The sequence below is a fragment of the Dipodomys spectabilis genome, unplaced genomic scaffold, assembly GCF_019054845.1.
Source record: "Dipodomys spectabilis isolate Male_0828 unplaced genomic scaffold, ASM1905484v1 ptg000416l, whole genome shotgun sequence".
Taxonomy (NCBI): domain Eukaryota; kingdom Metazoa; phylum Chordata; class Mammalia; order Rodentia; family Heteromyidae; genus Dipodomys; species Dipodomys spectabilis.
Window position 1 is genome coordinate 1,801,754 of NW_024871093.1, and position 18,702 is coordinate 1,820,455.

The following is an 18,702-nucleotide window of genomic DNA, read 5'->3' on the forward strand; positions in this document are numbered from 1 at the left end:
ACTTCCGGTTTTCTAGCAAGGGGGGGGGGGGGGTTTATTGGAGATAAGAGTCTCACGAGGGGCTGGGAAGGTGGCTCAGTGGTAGAGCGCTTGCCTTGCATGCATGAGGCCCTGGGTTCAATTCCTCAGCACCACATAAGCAAAAAGCCGGAAGTGGCGCTGTGGCTCAAGTGGTAGAGCACTAGCCTTGAGCTGAAGAGCTGAGGGACAGCGCCCAGGCCCAGAGTTCAGGCCCCACGACCGAACCCAAAAAACAAAAAAGAGTCTCACGAACTTTCCTGCCTGGGCTGGCTTTGAACCTCGATCCTCAGATCTCAGCCTCCTGAGTAGCTAGGATTATAGGCGTGAGCCACCGGCTCCCGGCTTCCCTGAGCTTTTTAACTTAGGGCTAGAGTTCTACCACTTTAAGCCATAGCACTATTTGTAAGTTTTCTGGTGTTTAATGAGAGATAAGAGTCTAACAGACTTTCCTGCCCAGTCGGGCTTTGAATTTTCATCCTCAGATGTCAGCCTCCTGAGTAGCTAAGACTACAGGCATGAGCCACTGGTGTCTGGCTAGGTTTTTGTTTGTTTGCTTGTTTTTGTTTTTTGTCGGTCATGGGACTTGAACTGGGCCTGGGCGCTGTCCCTGAGCTCCTCAGCTCAAGGCGAGCACTCTACCACTTGAGCCATAGTGCCACTTTCGGTTTTCTGGTGGTTTATTGGACATAAGAGTCTTCTGGATTTTCCTGCCCAGGCTGGCTTTGAACTGCACTCCTCAGCTCTCAGCTTCCTAACTAACTAGGATTAGAGGCATGAGCCACTGGCGCCCCGCTCTGCTAGGTTTTATCTCTGTCATTTGAAACAGGATTCAGTGCTTTGAGAGTATCTCATCTTCTCATTATGACCTTGTCTGAACCTCACAATTAACCTATGTTTGTGGGACAGACGACAGACCAACAGAGAATGGGCATTCTCAGTTCTCACAAAAAGCAGCAGAGGCTCAGAGAGGTTAGGTGACTGTTAGAAACCTAGGACCATCTCTCCAGCCTCCTGATTTTTACCCAAGCCAACTTTATGAACAAGTGAACAAATTAGCAGTAAAATGGAGCAAGCCAGATGCTCACAGCTCATGCCTTTAATCCTAGCTACTCAGGAGGCTGAGATCTGAGGATCAACGTTTGTAGTCAGCCTGGGCAGGAAAGTCTGAGACTTTTTTTTTCTTATTTCCAATTAACCAGCAAAAAATCAAAAGTAGAGCTGTGGCTCAGGTGGTAGAGAGCTAGCCTTGAACAACAACAACAACAAAAAAAGCCCAGGGATAGCACCCAGGCCCTGAGTTCAAGCTCCAAGACTGTTGACTGGTGCATACGTGCATGCATGTACATGTGCCCGCGCACACCTGCACATGTACACACACACTACACACACAAGTGTTTGGAGGAGGCCTGGGAATCTGTGTAGGAATGCTGAGCAAGTAGATTACAGCATGAGAGAGGAGAAAGAGCAGGAGAGAGCCTGCATGTTAACATCGAAAAGAACATTCCTAAATTTATAGGAATAATTGGTGTTCTGCCTGCTGGGGGCTCATTTTCTGTCTGGCTCTTCTGTGCAAACCACTTGCAGGAGGAGAAAGCCCTAATTACCTCCTTGGGGCAGAACACTTAAGGGACATGCCACAGTGCTGGGGAACGGGGCAGCCTGCAGCTGGGAGTAGAGTCTATGTCATTATGGCCTATTTGGAAAACTAGAATTTAGTAGCCATCATTGTCATTTAGACACAACAAGGAAAGCTGAAGGAAACCTTGGTAGCTGGGAGAGAGCTGTAGAGTCCCAGAGAATTATTATTATTATTATTAATTTTGTGTGCCAGTCCTGAGGCTTGAATTCAGGGGCTGGATGCTGTCATTGAGTTTTTGTATTTAAGTCTAGTGCTCTACCATTTGAGCCATAGATCCACTTCTGGCTTTTTGGTGGTTTATTGGGGATAAGTCTCATGCACTTTCCTGTCTAGGCTGGCTTCAAACCACAATCCTCAGATCTCAGCCTCCTGAGTAGCTAGGTCTACAGGTGTCAGCTAATGGTCCCTGACAAAAGAATTCTTTTTTTTTTTTTGGGTCCGGTCATGGGGCCTGAACTCTGGGCCTGGGCACTGTCCCTCAGCTCTTCAGCTCAAGGCTAGCGCTCTACCACTTGAGCCACAGCGCCACTTCCGGCTTTTTTCTTTTTGCTTATGTGGTGCTGAGGAATCGAACCCAGGGCCTCAGGCATGCAAGGCAAGCGCTTTAACCACTGAGCCACCTTCTCAGCCTGACAAAAGAATTCTTAAGCAGGACAAAGCTCCCAGAGCATTGTCCTTGGGGAGGATGGGGTATCTGAAAACAGCAGGTTGAGGTGTGGTTTAGATAGAGCAAAAGGCTGGACTTAATGTTTCTGTTTCTTTTTCCCTCCAGTTCCAGGGTTTGAACTCAGGGCCTGGGGACTATCTCTGAGCTTCTTTTGCACAAGGCTAGCACTCTACCACTTGAGCCACAGCACCACTTCCAGCTTTTTCTGTTCATGCAGTACTGAGGAATTGAACCTAGGCTTCATATATTCTAGGCATGCATTCTACTACTAAGTCATATTGCTAGCCTCTTTTTCTCAGTTTCTCTGTCCATGTTTTGTTTTTCTTCTTTTTTTTGTCCATCATGGGGCTTGAACTCTGGGCCTGAGCACTGTCCCTGAGCAATTCAGCTCAAGGCTAGTGCTCTACACTTGAGCCACTGCACCACTTCTGGTTTTCTGGTGGTTAATTGGAGTCTCACAGACTTTCCTGCCTGAGCTGACTTTGAACTGTGATCCTCAGATCTTAGCCTTCTGAGTAGCTAGGATTATAGGCTAGATTGGCTTTTTTTGATCAAGTTTGGTGCTCTACCACTTGAGCCACACCTCCTCTTCTGCTTTTTTGGAGCTTAATTGAAGATTAGAGTATCTTGGACATTTTCTCCTGGGCTGTCCCTTGAACTTCAGTCTTCAGATCTCAGCTTCCTGAGTAGCTGGGGTTACAGGTGTGAGTCACTAGCACCCAGCTCTCAGAAGGTAACCTTTAAGCAGAATATTTTAACCTTGGTTGGGGTTGCAGTTGCAGTAGCAGCTTCTGGCAGCCACAGTCCCGCCCTGCATGGAACTTTAGATGAAATCAGAGAATAGGGCCAGCCTGGGTCCGGACCTTAACCTGCCCACCCCCATCCTTCATCCCTCCCTATAGCGCCAGCTCTTCCTAAGCATCCCATAAACAGCTCTGTGCCACCTCTTCCTTAAAAAGGACTGACTGCTCTGCTCTGCCCTGCCCTTCCTCCTGGCTGCTGCCTCCCTCCCGACACTTGCTGGCAAAACCAGGCAGGGCTGTGTGACCCCATTGCCTCTACCTGGTGACCTTTCACTGCTCCTGGACACTGAAGCTGCTCTTCGCTTCTGGACTTTCTGCTCTTGGCCTTCTTGTTCCCTTTGCTTACTTTCTTTCTTTTCTTTTCTTTTTTTTTGGTGGTACTGTGGTTTGAACTCAAGGCCTTGCACTTGCTAGGCTGGTGCTCTACCAGCTGAACCATGTCCTGTATCCTTTTTTGCCTTATTTTTTATGTAAGGTTTTGTATTTCTGCTGGCCTCAGACTATAATCCCCACATAACTGGGATTACAGGCATGCGCCATTGTGTGGGGATACACTTACTTATTAGGACTGAGCAGCTACTTTTTGTGCCAGTCCTGGGGCTTGAATGCAGGGCCTGGGCTCTGTCCCTGAGCCTCTCTGTGCTCAAGGCTAGTATTCTACCACTGGAGCCACAATGCCACTTCCAGCTTCTAGTTTATGTGGTACTGAGGAATCGAACCTAGGGCTTCATGCTGCTAGGTAAGCCACATTCCCAGCCTGAGCAGTTACTCTTAAATCATTTTTCTCACATCTCACTTAATGTTTATATGTTCCTCAAGTTCACAGCAAGAGGCTCACAGCTGACACTCAACCATTTGAGCCACACCTCTAATGCCCCGTTGCATTGGCTAACTGGAGATAAGTGTCTCTGATTTTTCTGGCCAGGCTGGCTTTCAATCAGGATCTTCAGATCTTAGCCTCCTGAGTAGCTGAGATTACAGATACGAACCACTGATACTTGGTTTCACTTGTGTTTTCTTCTTCCATTGTAAGAAGAGTAACGGGAAATGACAGAATGGGCTTTTGGAGGCAATCATGGGGCTGAGTCTCCCCTGGGTGTCACTCGCTAGTTGTGTGACCTTGGTCACATAACCTCCCAGCCCCACTGGGGGGGCGGGGAGGGAGGTGCATGTGACTAGACAAAGATCTCAGCAGAAAGTCAGTGAGAGCTTGTATTTTTTTTTTTCTTCAGTCGTGGGGCTTGAACTCTGGGCCTGGGCGCTGTCCCTCAGCTCTTCAGCTCAAGGCTAGCACTCTATCACTTGAGCCACACCACTTCCGGCTTTTTTCTTTTTGCTTTATGTGGTGCTGAGGATTCCAACCCAGGGCCTCATGCATGCAAGGCAAGCGCTCTACCACTGAGCCACCTTCCCAGCCCCTAGAGAGCTTGTATTCTTACCTGAGTCACCGAGGTCCTATCTACCATGCCACTCTCACTAAAGCACGCTCTTCTATGCTTGGTTTGTGCACGAAAAGAAAAGAGCCGCAGTGCAACACACCAACATGGATTAAATTCATTCATTTTTTTTTTTTGCCAGTCCTGGGGCTTGGCCTCAGGGCCTGGGCACTGTCCTTGAGCTTCTTTTACACCCTACCACTTGAGCCACAGTGCCACTTCTGGATTTTCTGTGTATGTGGTACTTACAGAAGAATCAAACCCCGGGCTTCATGCATGTAGGCAAGCACTCTACCACTAAGTCCCATTCCCAGCCCTAAATTCAATCTTAAAAAATTAAATTCTTAGTTGGTGCCAGTGGCTCATGACTACAATCCTAGCTATTCAGGAGGCTGAGATCTGAGGATCATGGTTGGAAGCTAACCCTGGCAGCAAAACCTGTGAGATTCTTATCTCCAATTAACTACCAAGTGAACTGGAACTAGAGCTTTGGCTCAAGTGGTCCAGTGCTAGTCTTGAGCAAAAAAAGCTGAGACAGCTCCCAAGCCCTGAGTTCTGATACAAAAAACAAAACAAATAACAACCAACAACAAAACTCACACAAATTCTTGGCCATTTATTTCCCATGTTGCTACTATGTCATTCTTGATGTCATTTTCAACGATGTTTGCTGTGGCTTCTTTAACACTGCTCCCCATGCGTGGTGTGACAGTGACGCCTGGGACCTCCCTCCAGCTCTTTCAGGAAGGAGGCAGCTTGGGAAGGTCACACCCACGTTTTGCCACTAACTTGTGCTGGGCTTCTGGGTCCCTTTATTGATAATGTTTAAAAAGATCAGCTCTGCACCACTCACAAGGGCACAGAAGCGCTGTCCCAACTCCTGAACCTCCACCGCTACCTCTCATAGACTAGAACAAGGACGGTTGGTCCTAAACCCTCTCCGAGGCACGAGGTTTTCCCCAGAGACATTGGTGCTGACACTGGTGATCTCTGCCAGGGCCCAGGGAAGGCACTTAGTGAATCCCTGCCTGGAAGCAGCAGTGTGTGGGGGGGGCGGGGGTGTCTGTGGCTAAATGCACACTTGGAACTGTCTTGAGCTGTTTAGCCTCAACGAAGGGTCTTCCCTGTGGATCTCATCTGCTCAAAGGCGCTTACACTGCAGGCAGGAGGACCGAGGCTGGGAGGGAAAGGGCACATCTGACAGCACTACCCCACTTGCCCCGCACTATTTCCAAAGCCTTCTGGAAGACGCCACCCAGAGGGGAAAGGGAAGAGCAGCAGCTCCTCAAGGGAGATGAACCTTGACCTGGCCATGACCACATTTTGAAACGTGGTCAGGTCCTGTCCTTTTAGTCCAGGAGGCTCATGGGAACCCTGATGCTATTCTAGGTAGATCGCCAAGTGAAGGTGTGTGGGTGCTGGGGCTCCAGGACATGAGCTGGGTTTGGGGAGCTTTGCGAGGGGTGGGGTGGGGGGAGACAGAATGGGTCCCTGTCACTCAGCTGGGTGAGTGGTTAGAGCGTCTACCAGGCAATTAGGCCTGGTCTCTGCTCACTTGGCAGCTTACAGGGAGGACTCCCCCTCCCCCCCTCCCCGCAACTACCTGCTCTGCATCTCCAACACACTGACAACTGTGAGCCACAGAGGGAGGGCTATTGATTTTTCACTTGTGCAGTTGGCCTAACAGAACCAATCCATCAAGTTCATCTGCCTCATGTGCTCATCCTAACCATGTGCAAATAATGGTGCTTACATCCAGGGTGACTTGGCAGGGTCCAGCCGGGCCTAGGCCCAGACCCTCCCAGTTCTGAAACTGCTGGCCGGGGCTGCCAGGGGGCTTTGGGACCAGTGCGAGTCCTGCCCACTCTCACAGGGCGCGGCCACGGCATCCTCGCTGCATGTGAGGGCTTCCCGCCTCTCCATTTGGGGAAGTCACCCCATCATGATCATGTATGACCGTGAGGCATTGAGTTCTGGTCCCGGCTCTGCCACTGGCCAAGTGTCCTTGGGCCAGCTGCCTGATGGAGGTGATAGGGTTCTAGAACTTGGGAAAGCCAGAGGGTAGACTGAGAATCCAAGCCTGGCTCTGCTCCTTCCTGGCTGGGCCTGGTAGCACCTTCAGCCCTCTGTGCCTCACTCATCTCTAAGACAGGGCTGAAAGGAGTAGCAACTTCCGGGGCAGAAGCCACGAGGATGGGAGGAGCGGAGAGAAAGGCGCGCAGAGCTCACACCCACACCTCCTTCCACCGCCTTGCACCAACCGAGTCCCGCAGCAAGGCAGGGTGACATGAGGAAACATTGCAGACAGCAAGCTGGCACAAGCCTGGGGACCATCGTGCCCTCTGTCCTCTAGCTGGCACCGTCACCGAAGAATGACACAAAGAGGGCCACAGGGGCCAGGGGCCATTGCTGGAAAAGGGTTAAGCGACTTTATTCGCAGCTCCCTGCTGTCCAGGAAGGAAGGGGAGTGGCGCGGTGCTGCTCTGGCGTGCCGCCTCGTGGCTCTGTCCCTGTCGGTCTCCTGCCAGCATGGCTGGGCAGCCTGGCTCGTCCGTGGATGGATAAGGCACTGTGTGTCTGTAAGAAGGCGCTCATGGCTGGCTGGTGGACGCTGAGGTGGCCTTCTAGGGGCTGCACGGCTGAGGTTGAGGGTGGAGTTGAGCCTGGAGAAGGCGCCTCAGGAAGGGATCATGCCCTTGTTTCTCTTGCGGTCAGCCATGGTTCTCCGGTTATGGTTGGCTCTGGTTGCCTTGTTGGCTTCCTTCTTCCTGCGTTCCTGTGTGGTCTCCCGACTCTGCCCGTGGCCTCGGGGACCACCAGCCACTGCTGCTGAGCTGTCATGCCGGTACCTGAGGGAGCAACACCCACCCCAGGAGAAGCTGCTGGTCAGAAGAGCTTCTGCTGGTCACCATGTAACCTCTGTGGTTAACCAGACTGGGTCAGCCCCCAGCCTCCTGTGTTTGAGCCTCACTTCCAGATGGACCTGTCCTTCAGCTGTGGGAAGACAGCTGGAAGGCTGGAGGACCCAGGGTGGGTCACCTCCCCTCCGTGCCCAGGGCTGCCTGCTGCCATTCCTAGGGCTGAGTTTGGTGGCTTCCAGTGACCAGATGCACTCACGTATGTGACTTAGGATCATTATCTAGCTTAGCCACAGGGATCTGGATTTGCCCAGAATGTCAAATTCCTGGTGGCTTTGCTCCCTGCCCCAACGACTTTCTGCCTTCAGAAGAAAGTACCAAGGTGGCGCTGGAGCCCCACTGGACCACTTTCTCACTGGCAAAGGGGCGTCTCCGATTGCTAGCCCAAGGCCTTCTCTGACTAGGCTGGTGCTTTCTGGCCATCCTGTCCCCAGGGGAGATGCCCCTGCATTCTTCCTACTCTCCAGGGCCTAGCTCAAGCATCCCTTTCTCCCTCCATGCCTCTCTCAGCCATAAAGGATGTGTCTGATTGCCTGGGCTCTGCTATAGTTTATCCTCTGCTGATGCCAGCTGGGCCTGGACACAGTGGGCTCCCATGCTGAGCGACAGACCTGCTGAATCCGTCAAGTAATGGTTATGAGTGTGGAACCCAAAGTGGAACCATCTGGAATCAACTTTTTTTTTTCCTTCGGTGCGGGGGTGTGAACTCAGCTCATGTTTGTCAGGCAGGCATGCTACCACTTGAGCTATGTCCTCAGTCCTTTTGCTTCAGCATTTTTTCTTTTTTAAAGGCTAGTCCTGGGGCTAGGATGGTGGCTCAGTGGTATAGAGTGCTTGCCTTGCATGCATGAGGCCCTGGGTTCGATTCCTCAGCACCACATAAGCAAAAAGAAAAAAGCCGGAAGTGGTAGAGAGCTAGCCTTGAGCTGAAGAGCTGAGGGACAGCGCCCAGGCCCAGAGTTCAGGCTCCATGACCGGACCCCCCCCCAAAAAAAAAAAAAAAAAATGCTAGTCCTGGGGCTTGAACTCTGGGGCCTGGGCACTGTCCCTGAGATTTTTTTTACTCAAGGCTAGTGCTCTACCACTTGAGCCATTTCTGACTTTTTGGTAGTTAATTGGAGTTAAGAGTCTCATGGACTTTCTTGCCCTGGCTGGCTTTAATCCATGATCCTCAGATCTCAGCCTCCTGAGTAGCTAAGATTACAGGTGTCAGCCATTGGTTCCCAGCTCAGCTTGTTTTTCAGATAGATATTTTGTGATTCCCCCTCACTATATCGCCTAAGTAACTAGAATTATAGGCATGTACCATCACACCTGGCTTTATTTCCTTTTTTTTTTTGAGACACTGTGTAGAGCCAAGGCTGGATTGGAATTTATTATATAGCCCAGTTTGGCTTTGAACTCATGATCCTGAGTGCTCAGTCTCTGGAGTGCTGAAATTACAAATGTGAACCACTCTTTTTATCTTGAAATTTGGGGGTCTCACTATATTGTCAAGGCTGTTCTTTTTTTTTTTTTTGCTTGTCATGGGGCTTGAACTCTAGGCCTGGGCACTGTCCCTTAGCTCTTTGGCTCAAGGCTAGGCTAGCACTCTACCAATTGAGCCACAGCACAGCACCACTTCCAGTTTTCTAGTGGTTAATTGGAGGTAAGAGTCTCCCAGACATTCCTGCCCAGGCTAGTTGTGAACAGAGATCCTCAGATCTCAGCCTCCAGAATGGCTAGGATTATAGGTGTGAGCCGCTGGCACTCGGCTTTCAAGGCTGTTCTTGAACTCCTGACCTCAAACAATCCTTCTGCTTCAGCCTCCCAAATGGGTGGGACTTTAGGTTCATTCCACTGAGCCTGGCTTAGGCTTATTCTTTGATCTACCTCATACTAACTATGTGGCCTTTGGGAGATTACTTCCTCTCTCTTGGCCTGAGTTTCCTTATCTATAAAATAAGGACAATGATCATAGTGGCTAAGGTTGAGAGAGCTAAATGAATACACAGAAAGCCCTGTGGGCCTTTCCCAGACAGATCCCCCACCACTGGAATCAGCCCCTGGGAAGCTCACCCCTTCCTGGCGAGGAAGGTCATGCGCCTGGCTTCTGCCTTCTCCCTCAGCACCGCAGGGTCCTGCACGAAGTGGTCAGGCTGTGGAGGGAGAGGGGAATCTGATTCTCTGGGCCAGAGATGTGTGTGTGACAGCACAGCAGGGTTCCATCAGGGAGGAGGGGACTGGGGCTTCCTGGGATGGCTGGTGGGATGGCTGGGGGCCATAGCTGGAGGATGACAATAAGCGGGGGTAAGGCAAGTTGGCCAAGCTGGCTGAGAGTGAATCTTCAGGGCTGTGAAAGCCAACGGGACCCCTGGATGGGGCGGGTGAGCCCTGCTGCGGTGCCCCAGCAGGGCCCAGGGCGCCCACTCTCAGGGACAGCATTCTCTGCCAAGTGTGAGGTGGACTTGTGCTGGGGACAGCTGTGACCTAAGTACAATAGCAGGCTTTGATGGCTAGTGGGTTTTAAGAAAACAAAACCAAAGTGAATAGGATCAGGAATGTGTGAAGACTGATAGAGGTCAGAAAAAAAATAACTCTGAACACCAGGGCTGCAAAGAGGGGACGTCCGAGGTCACTGCCATCGCTGAGGGGGCTCTCGGCCAGGCCAGGCGTGTTCCATCATCAGGCCAATCTGTGCCAGGCCGCTCTAACTCAGCGCCCGTGGTGATGGCCCAGAACCACTGACTTTGTCCCCTGAGAGGGCAGGGGCGTGGGGTACGGTGGGGAGGGGAGGGGAACCCTGGGGGCTCTAGGATCACTGGTTGCCACTCTATTCAACATGAACAGTATGGCTGTCATCTGTTTTACTAGAAGGGCTGTACCACTACACAAGCCATGTCATCTCTTTTACATGTGGCAGTTCTAGTTGAGATTTCAGCTGAAGAAAAAATAGTTGAGTACTGAAAAATGGAATCTTTAGATGCACTGATCCAGATGACTGCGGGGCTGTACAGAGGCCAACAGGTGCCCTTCTCTCTGGATCTGCTCGTTTCTGGCCTAATGAGCCTGGCCGCTCAAAGGCCTAACCTTATTCTGTTCTCTAGGTCTCCATTGGCCAGTGGAGCCAAGTCTTAAAAGCTGGCTCACAGGGCATCCTCCCCCCCACCCCAAACCATCTGAGGCAGTAATGCTAGAGCCAAAGGCAAGGGGTGAAGGGCACATAACTCCCAAATCACCCTTTAGCACTATACCCTCCTTTTTGTCTGCCAGCCTGCCCTGCCTGCCACCTGTTAAGAAGGTACCTTGGGAGCATCGTCTTCAGCTTCCTCCTCTTCCGCATCATCCTCTTTCTCCTGCCCTTCTCCGGGCACTTTGGTTCTCAGTATCTGAGGGATGGTGAAGGGTCTGCAGGTTGGAGAGATCAAAGGAAGGTTATATACTTGCACAGGAGCCTGGGGACACAAGCTGAGGAGGAGGGCAGGTCGGGAGCCTGGGGCACCCCAAGGACTTGGCACGGCAGCTTTGCAGCCTCTGAGGGCTCTGGGGTCTATTCATTGGGGGTAGGGATTGCTGAGCTGGGGCCCTGGGGCTCTCTAGTACTGCCTTTCATTAGGGCAGCTCTGCTTTGATCTGTGGAAGGGAACCTCTGAAAAATTTCACAGGGAAAAGTGTTCTGTACTTAAGAAAAAAATGTAAAAAACGACTTCACAAGACCCAGTAAATGCTGTCCACCTGGGCACAGGGGGCGGGGCGGGGGGCGCTGGGATTCGGAACCTGGGTGCTGGCCCTGGCTCTGCCCTGGCCAGCTGTGTGGTCCCCACATCTGGCCACAGAAGGATCCAGAGTCCCCGGGCTTGAGAGCCGCCACACACGACGGCCCCTCCTCACCTGCGGCTGATGAGCTCGTCATCTGAGTCTGCATCATTGGCACCAATCTGGTTGCCATCATAGGTGTCATCATACTCATCCTCATAGTCGTCGCCGCGGTACTCTCCTGGCTGCAGTGGGACCTGCAACAATGCAAGCATGGGAGGGAGGGGCCCAGGGTCCAGCAGAGGCCCGAGGCCAGCAGAGCCCAGCAGAGGCCCAGGGCAGCCTACCTCCTCCACTACCACGCTGTACTGCTCGTAGCGCTGCCGCTGGGCCACCACCTCCCGCTTGTCATTCACCAGGCTCCTTGTGTTCTCCTCCTTCCTGCAAATGGCAGAGACAGAGGAAGGGAAGATATCAGGCTGCAAAGGCTTTTATGGTGCAGAGAGCATGCAGGGCTCCCCTATCTTACCCCTTGGGATGGCCTATGCTGGGGCAGATGACAAAAGAGCTGCTGAGGCTGGGTGCCAGTGCTCACACCTATCAGCCTAGCTACTGAGGAGGCTGAGATCTGAGGATCCTGATTCCAAGCCAGCCTGGGCAGAAAAGTCCATGAGACTTTTCAAAAAGCCACAAGTGAAGTTGTGGCTCAAGTGGAAAAGCACTAGTCTTGAGAAAAAAAAAAAAAAAACAGCCAAAAAACCCCCACAAAAAACAGGGATAGTACTCAGCCCCTAAGTTAAAGCCCCAGGTCTCCCACATAAAACAAAAGACCTCCTGAGGGTGGGGAGGTGGGACTCTGACAGAAGCAGACAATGCCCAGCCCCTCTGCAGGGCATCCTAGGAACCATTGTTATATGACTCAGGAATACCTTTCAAGGTGTCTACCCTAGAGAAACACTGTTGCTCAGGATTTTTCAGTATTGTTGGAACTAGTGAAAAATGGCAGGCAACTAATGTTCATGAGTGAATGGTTGTATGAACTGTGTCTCCTTTGTATTATAGGTTGCTCCATGTCATTCTCAAGACCGACACCAATCTATTTATGCTGGTTGGAGAAAGAATTCTAAGATCTATTCCTGTAGAAAAAGCAAGCGAGGGCTGGGAATATGGCTTCGTGGTAGAGCGCTTGTCTAGCATGCATGAAGCCCTGGATTCAATTCCTCAGTACCACATACACAGAAAAAAGTGGAAGTGGTGCTGTGGCTCAAGTGGTAGAGTGCTAGCCTTGAGCAAAAGAAGCTCAGAGTCAGTGCCCAGGCCCTGAGGTTCAAGCCCCAGGGCAGGCAAAAAGAAAAAGAAAAAAAAAAGAAAAAAGAAAAAGCAAGCTACTGAAAAGTGCATTCAGAATGATACTGCAAGCAAAGCTGCTTGATTCTCTCTCCTAGTATCTATGTATGTGAATGAGGACAAGGACAGCAAATCCCACATCAAATAACAAGACTGATCCTAGGAAGGGCCTTGGCTTATTGGAATCCCCCCCCCATTTCTCTCTGTCCCCCTCTTCTCTCTCTCCTTCCTTCCTCCCTCCCCCCCCCCCCTCTTTCTTTCTTTCTTTGTCATGGGTCTTGAACTCTGGGCCTGGGCATTGTCCCTCAGCTCTTCAGCTCAAGGCTAGCACTCTACCACTTGAGCCACAGCGCCACTTCCAGTTTTCTGAGTGGTTTATTGGAGATAAGAGTCTCATGGACTTTCCTGCCCAGGCTGGCTTTGAACCACCATCCTCAGATCTCAGCCTCCTGAGTAGCTGGGATGACAGGTGTGAGCCACTGTCACCTGTCCCTTCCTTTTTTATTTTTGGGGTGCAGTCATGGGCCTGAACTCTGAGTCTAGGCGCTGTCCCTAAGCTCTTCAGCTCAAGGCTAGCATTTTACCACTTGAGCCATAGTGCCACTTCTGGCTTTTTTCTTTTTGCTTATGTGGTGCTGAGGAATCGAACCCAGGGCCTCATGCATGCAAGGCAAGCACTCTACCACTGAGCCACCTTCCCAGCCCCCCCTTCCTTTCTTTTTTGTACTTGTAGTACTGGTGATAGAACCGAGGGTCTTGCATATTTGTTTTTTGTTGTTGTTGTTGTTGTTGTTGTTTTGTTTTGGTACTAGTCCTGGGGCATGAAGTAAGCCTGAGCATTCTGAGCCACAGCTCAGATAAGAGTCGCATAGACTTTCCTGCCCAATGCTGGCTTTGAACTGCAATCTTCAGATCTCAGTCTCCTGAGTAGCTAGGATTATAAGTATGAGCCACTGGTGCCTGGAAGCATGTTTGGATCTTTAAAAAAGAAAAAGAAGGGGGGAGTGTGGGGGGGAGATGGGGAGGGATGGGAAGGGGAAACAAAGGAGGAGGCAACAATGCTTGATAAGAAATGTACTCATTATTTTGCCCATGTAATTATAACCCCTTTGTACGGTATTTTCACAATTAAAAAAAAAGAAAAAGAAATTGGATGCCAGTGGCTCATGCTTGTAATTCTAGCTACTCAGGAGGCTGAAATCTGATGATCAAAGTTCAAAGGCAGCCTGGACAGGAAAGTTCATGATACTCTTATCTCTAATTAACTGGAAGAGGTGCTGTGGCTCAAAGTGGTAGAGCAAAAGAGTTCAGGGGCAGTGCTCAGGCCCTGAGTTCAAGCCCCAGGACCAAAAATACAAATAAATAAAATAAAAAAATAAGGCCATATATAGCTTTCTTATGAACCCAGGGAACCCTGAAGACCTTGGGGAGTAGAGCCAGGGGGGCCCTGGCCTCTTCTCACCCCCTCCCTTCCACCACAGCGCCTCTTATCTGCTCTATGGTTCCAGCTTCCCTTGAGAGTTCACTGAGAGAAATGTCTGGAGATCCTTTTGGGTCACAAATGAGGAAACCAGAATACAGGGCTGTGGGAAGGGACAGGTTTGGGCCACACTGAACTGTGTGGCAGCACGGTGCTGGCAGGTCTTGGGTCTCCTGATCGTGGCTTTGCTAACCTGTAGAAAAGCTTGGCTTGTTAGCTGTAGATACAGGGCTATGGAATGTAGTTTCTAGCCCCGCAGGGGAAAATCAATATGAGATGCCAGACAAGAAAATCCAGCTTAGCTGTGAAATCGGGTCGCTGGAATGTATCAAAGATAGAGAAGAGGGAAAGAAAAAAAGAAGAAGAAGAAGAAGCGACACAAAACTGTGTACAGCTTCCATAAAAATCTTGTCAAGTGGCTACTAGTGCAAGGGGGGCCAGGCATCTGTGTCTGTCAGGCTGTCTTCCTGGGAGAGCAGGACAGGGCAGGACAGCAACTTCCACTGTGTGCTAGTGCTGTGTACTATTAAGGGCCTACAGTGTATGTGCCAGGCCAGGTTGTAACACTGAGGTGGGGAGAGGTTCAGGAGGAGGTAGATAAGCCTCTGCCCTTATGAGCTCATGAGTGGGAGCAAGTGGAGGCATGCCAGTCCTGGACAGAATAGGAGGACAGTATATTGGCTCAGAGGCCCAGGAGGGAATCTGGAGGTAGGGACAATGAGGCTCCAGAGGGGTCTTGGATATAGAGCAATTTCCCCTGTGGAATTTTCCATGCATTTTCCAAAAAAAAAAAAAAAGGCAAGACTGAAGAGTTCCAAGGCCCCAGAGTGGGCAGAAAGGACAGAAGTGAACCACAGAGAAACTTGGTCTTCAAGGATCACTTCCAGGGGCTGGGAAGGTGGCTCAGTGGCAGAGTGCTTGCCTTACAAGCATGAAGCCCTGGGCTCGATTCCTCTGCAGCACATAAGCAGAAAAAGCCAGAAGTGGCGCTGTGGCTCAAGTGGTAGAGCACTGGCCTTGAGCTGAAGAGCTGAGGGACAGCACCCAGGCCCAGAGTTCAGGCCCCACAGCCAGAAAAAAAAGGATGGTTCATAGTCACCAGGGAGGGGCCCGGGGCTGCCACTATGGCCCTGTCCCTGGCTTTCCTCACCGAGCTGGGAAAGAGGGGCAGGAAATAAAAGGGGCCCAGGCTTGTGGGTGATGGGGACCCTGGGAGGGACACAACCATGCACTCTGCCATGTTTCCTGAGGGTAGCCAGGTGCCAGAAGCTGGGCTGGGCAAGGGAGTAAGATGTCAATGTCCCACCCTGCTTGCGGCTCTTGGTTCTGGGCAGCAGGGCAGTTCTTGCAGGCTAGGTGACCTCTGCTTACATGGCTCCCTGGAAGGGCCAGACAGAGAAGCCTGTTCGCCTCTGCCCACTTGGGCCAGGCCCTGGGAAAGGACACACACAGGAACAGTGGCACCCCGGAATTGGACAGCCTGTCTAGGGAGGTGCAGTTTTTGTTTCATGATTTCTTTTGAACCGGAAGGCAAAGGTGCCTGGACACCTCTCTCCCTCATTTCCTCTACCTCAAGATCCTTAGGATCCACCCCAAAAAGGCCCCTAGAAGTTTGCAGAGACAAGACACCCCTCCTTTTTTTTGGGGGGGGGGAGCGGTCTGGTCATGGAGCCTGAACTCTGGGCCTGGGCGCTGTCCCTCAGCTCTTCAGCTCAAGGCTAGCGCTCTACCACTTGAGCCACAGCGCCACTTCTGGCTTTTTTCTTTTTGCTTATGTGGTGCTGAGGAATCGAACCCAGGGCCTCAGGCATGCAAGGCAAGCACTCTACCACTGAGCCACCTTCCCAGCCCCTACACCCCTCCTTTTTACAGCTGGAGTCAGAAGCCTCAGAGATTCAGAGTAGCCTTCACAGTCATATAGCTTCTAAGAGCAGACCCAGGTCTTCTGACTCAGGTTTGCTTTTGAACAAACTTCCTGAGCTGTGGGAGCACAGGCAAGCCCCGGATTCTCGCTACAAGTCTCAGTTCCTTCTCCCAGCCCTCACTGCCCAGAGCTGAAGTGAGAAGAAATAAAATGGTGTGTGGAAGGAGACTTGGCACCTGCTGGGCTCAACAAAGTGAATCTGTTGTCTTTTACTGCAGGACTTGTCAGAGACTTTAATGTGCTAACGTGCTCTCTTTGACTCTCCATGTGGCAGAGTGCACAGACATCTTGAGCCCCAGAACCTTCTATGAGAAGGAGCCCTTTTTTATTTTTCAAGGTATCATGGAACGGTCCAAAGGAGTTAGAGGATTATGCAGCTTCCTTGACTGGTTGTGATACACCTGCAGCAAGGCTGGCTGGCTGGCTGGCTTCCTTCTCTTCCTCTCTCCCTCCCTCTTTCCTTCCCTCCTTCCTTTGAGATGGGATCTTGCTATATATATAATGTAAAGTCCAGGGCAGCCTTAGCCTCCTGAGTGCTGGGATTACAGGAGTATGTCATCATGTACCACTATTATTCATGTATTCAGGTCTTTCTACCTCTGTACTTCATGTTAAGAGTCCCAGGTCCTGATGAGACTTCAAAACAACCCTGGAAACTTCCGGGCAAGGTTTGCTAGGCTCTAAAAGAAAAACAGGAATACCTGGTCTGGCTTTCTTCTCAGCATTGTTTCTGGAAGCCCGAGCCAGAAATCCTGCTGCAGCCTCAAGCTACCACCTGACAACCAAACGAAGGTCTCAGAGGACAAAACACATATGTGCTGGTCCATGTTGCTGCATTACAGGCTGAGCTCCTCGTTAGGCAAGGGAACCGTCTCTTTCCTATATAGCTGCTAAGACCATCTATCCCACTCAACAGCACCTAAGTGTGCTCCGCCTTGTGTTACGTGAACACCTATGTGCTGCCCAAGGGCAGGGCCCCAGCCCCTCCACTTGCCCGACGGGGATAGGCAGACCTGCTGACCTCCTGGTGCACCTGTCCCGGCAGCTTCTTGTTCTGCCACTGCCTTTTTAATGGTCTGCCTTTCCCACGGTCTCTGCCCTTTGAGGGCATGGCCTGGGTGCCTGGCTCACCTCGTTCCCTGGAGTCTAGCTCAGGTTCTGGTGCTTGTAAATTGTTCAATAAATATTTGCTGAGTGAATAAATAATGAATACATCAATGGAGGCTCTGCCTCTTTGCAATCCCTGCCTTCGGGTCACCCAGCAGAGAGGGGTTCAGTAAACAATGGTAATCCAATTTCAGCCTGGCAGCCAGAACGCTGTGGATCGGGCACAGACTTTGGGACACCTGGCTGTCAATGCCAGGCCTTTCTGACTACCCTGAAGTTGAGAGCAGCATCTTGGCAAAAGCTCATGGGTACCTACAATCTGGGGAGGGGATGGGGTGGTCCTTATAATACAACGCACACTGGGTGAACCCACAGATCAAGGGGGAAGGCCATCTCCAGAGATGGCGAGGCTCTAGGTATGGACCTACCAATCAGAATCCCTAGATTAGAGTGGATCAAACCTTTGGGGACCCTGTGTGTGCCCTTTCTCACAGCAGGGGCTGCAGAGGCCATGCAGGCCTGGCACAGCAGCCACTGATGTGGGATTAACAGCTCTGCTAGGACCTGGGGATGTTGCAATGTGCGTGACTAAGCAGTTTGCAAGTGCTTCCTGTCCAGCAGCCAGATGGCTTCAGGACTGCCTCTCCGAGCCCTCGGCCAGCAAGCTTCCAGCACTGGACGGCCCCAGGGCCTACATGAAAGGGCAGCTTCAACTTCCACCCATGGGCTCCTGCCAGATCAAGGCCAGATCAGAAGTCTTCGCTCTCTGGGCCTCCCCATTACTACCTTTATGATGGGCACAGAGCAGGAAGCACTTGTGCCAAGGTTCTTAGTTTTCTGCGTGCCAGGCCCAGCACCACTTCTAAACTTTGCGGGACTCACATGGAGTTGCCAACATCTTTTGCCTTTCTTTTTTTTTTTTTTTTTGTCGGTCATGGGGCTTGAACTCTGGGCCTGGGTGCTGTCCCTCAGCTCTTCAGCTAAAGGCTAGTGCTCTACCACTTGAGCTACAGCGCCACTTCCGGTTTTCTGGTGGTTTATTGGAGATAGGAGTCTCACAGTCTCTCCTGCCCAGGCTGGCTTTGAACTGCGATCCTCAGATCTCAGCCTCCTGAGTAGCTAGGATTACAGGCGTGAGCCACCAGCGCCCGGCCCTTTTGCCTTTCTTGACTTGGCATTATACACTTTCCATCACTGTGGACTCTTAGTCCCGGCCCTGCATCGCCACTCCAGAACTTGGTAATCTTTTTAACATATAAAATGCAGCCGAGTACTGATGGCTCACCCTGTAATCCTAGCTACTCAGAAGGCTGAGATTTGAGGATTGCAGTTCAAAGCCAGCCCAGGCAAAAAAAAAAAGTCCACAAGACTCTTATCTCCAACTAACCAGCAAAAAGATGGAAGCAGAAGTATGGCTCATATGGGACTGGGAAGGTGGCTCAGTGGTACAGCGCTTGCCTTGTATGCATGAGGCCCTGGGTTCGATTCCTCAGCACCATAAGCAGAAAAAAAAGCTGGAAGTGGCGCTGTGGCTCAAGTGGCAGAGTGCTAGCCTGAGCTGAAGAGCTGAGGGACAGTGCCCAGGCCCAGAGTTCAGGCCCCACAACCAAAAAAAAAAAAAAAAA

The 18,702-nt window shown here is 51.2% G+C and overlaps 1 protein-coding gene across 3 annotated transcripts in view; it reads right to left on the reverse strand.

Annotated features, from left to right (window-relative positions):
• Window positions 1-5,162: 5,162 nt before the first annotated feature.
• Window positions 5,163-18,702, reverse strand: part of Ascc2 (activating signal cointegrator 1 complex subunit 2) — a 50,476-nt gene continuing 36,936 nt past the window's right edge. For all 3 annotated transcript variants that reach the window (XM_042667657.1, XM_042667656.1, XM_042667658.1), the window contains 5 exons: window positions 11,567-11,660; window positions 11,355-11,476; window positions 10,769-10,871; window positions 9,543-9,622; window positions 5,163-7,415 (listed from right to left, as the gene is read on the reverse strand). In XM_042667657.1, coding sequence (XP_042523591.1) covers window positions 7,244-7,415; window positions 9,543-9,622; window positions 10,769-10,871; window positions 11,355-11,476; window positions 11,567-11,660 — 571 coding nt within the window. In that variant the 3' untranslated portion in view covers window positions 5,163-7,243. The remainder of the gene's footprint in view (window positions 7,416-9,542; window positions 9,623-10,768; window positions 10,872-11,354; window positions 11,477-11,566; window positions 11,661-18,702) is intronic.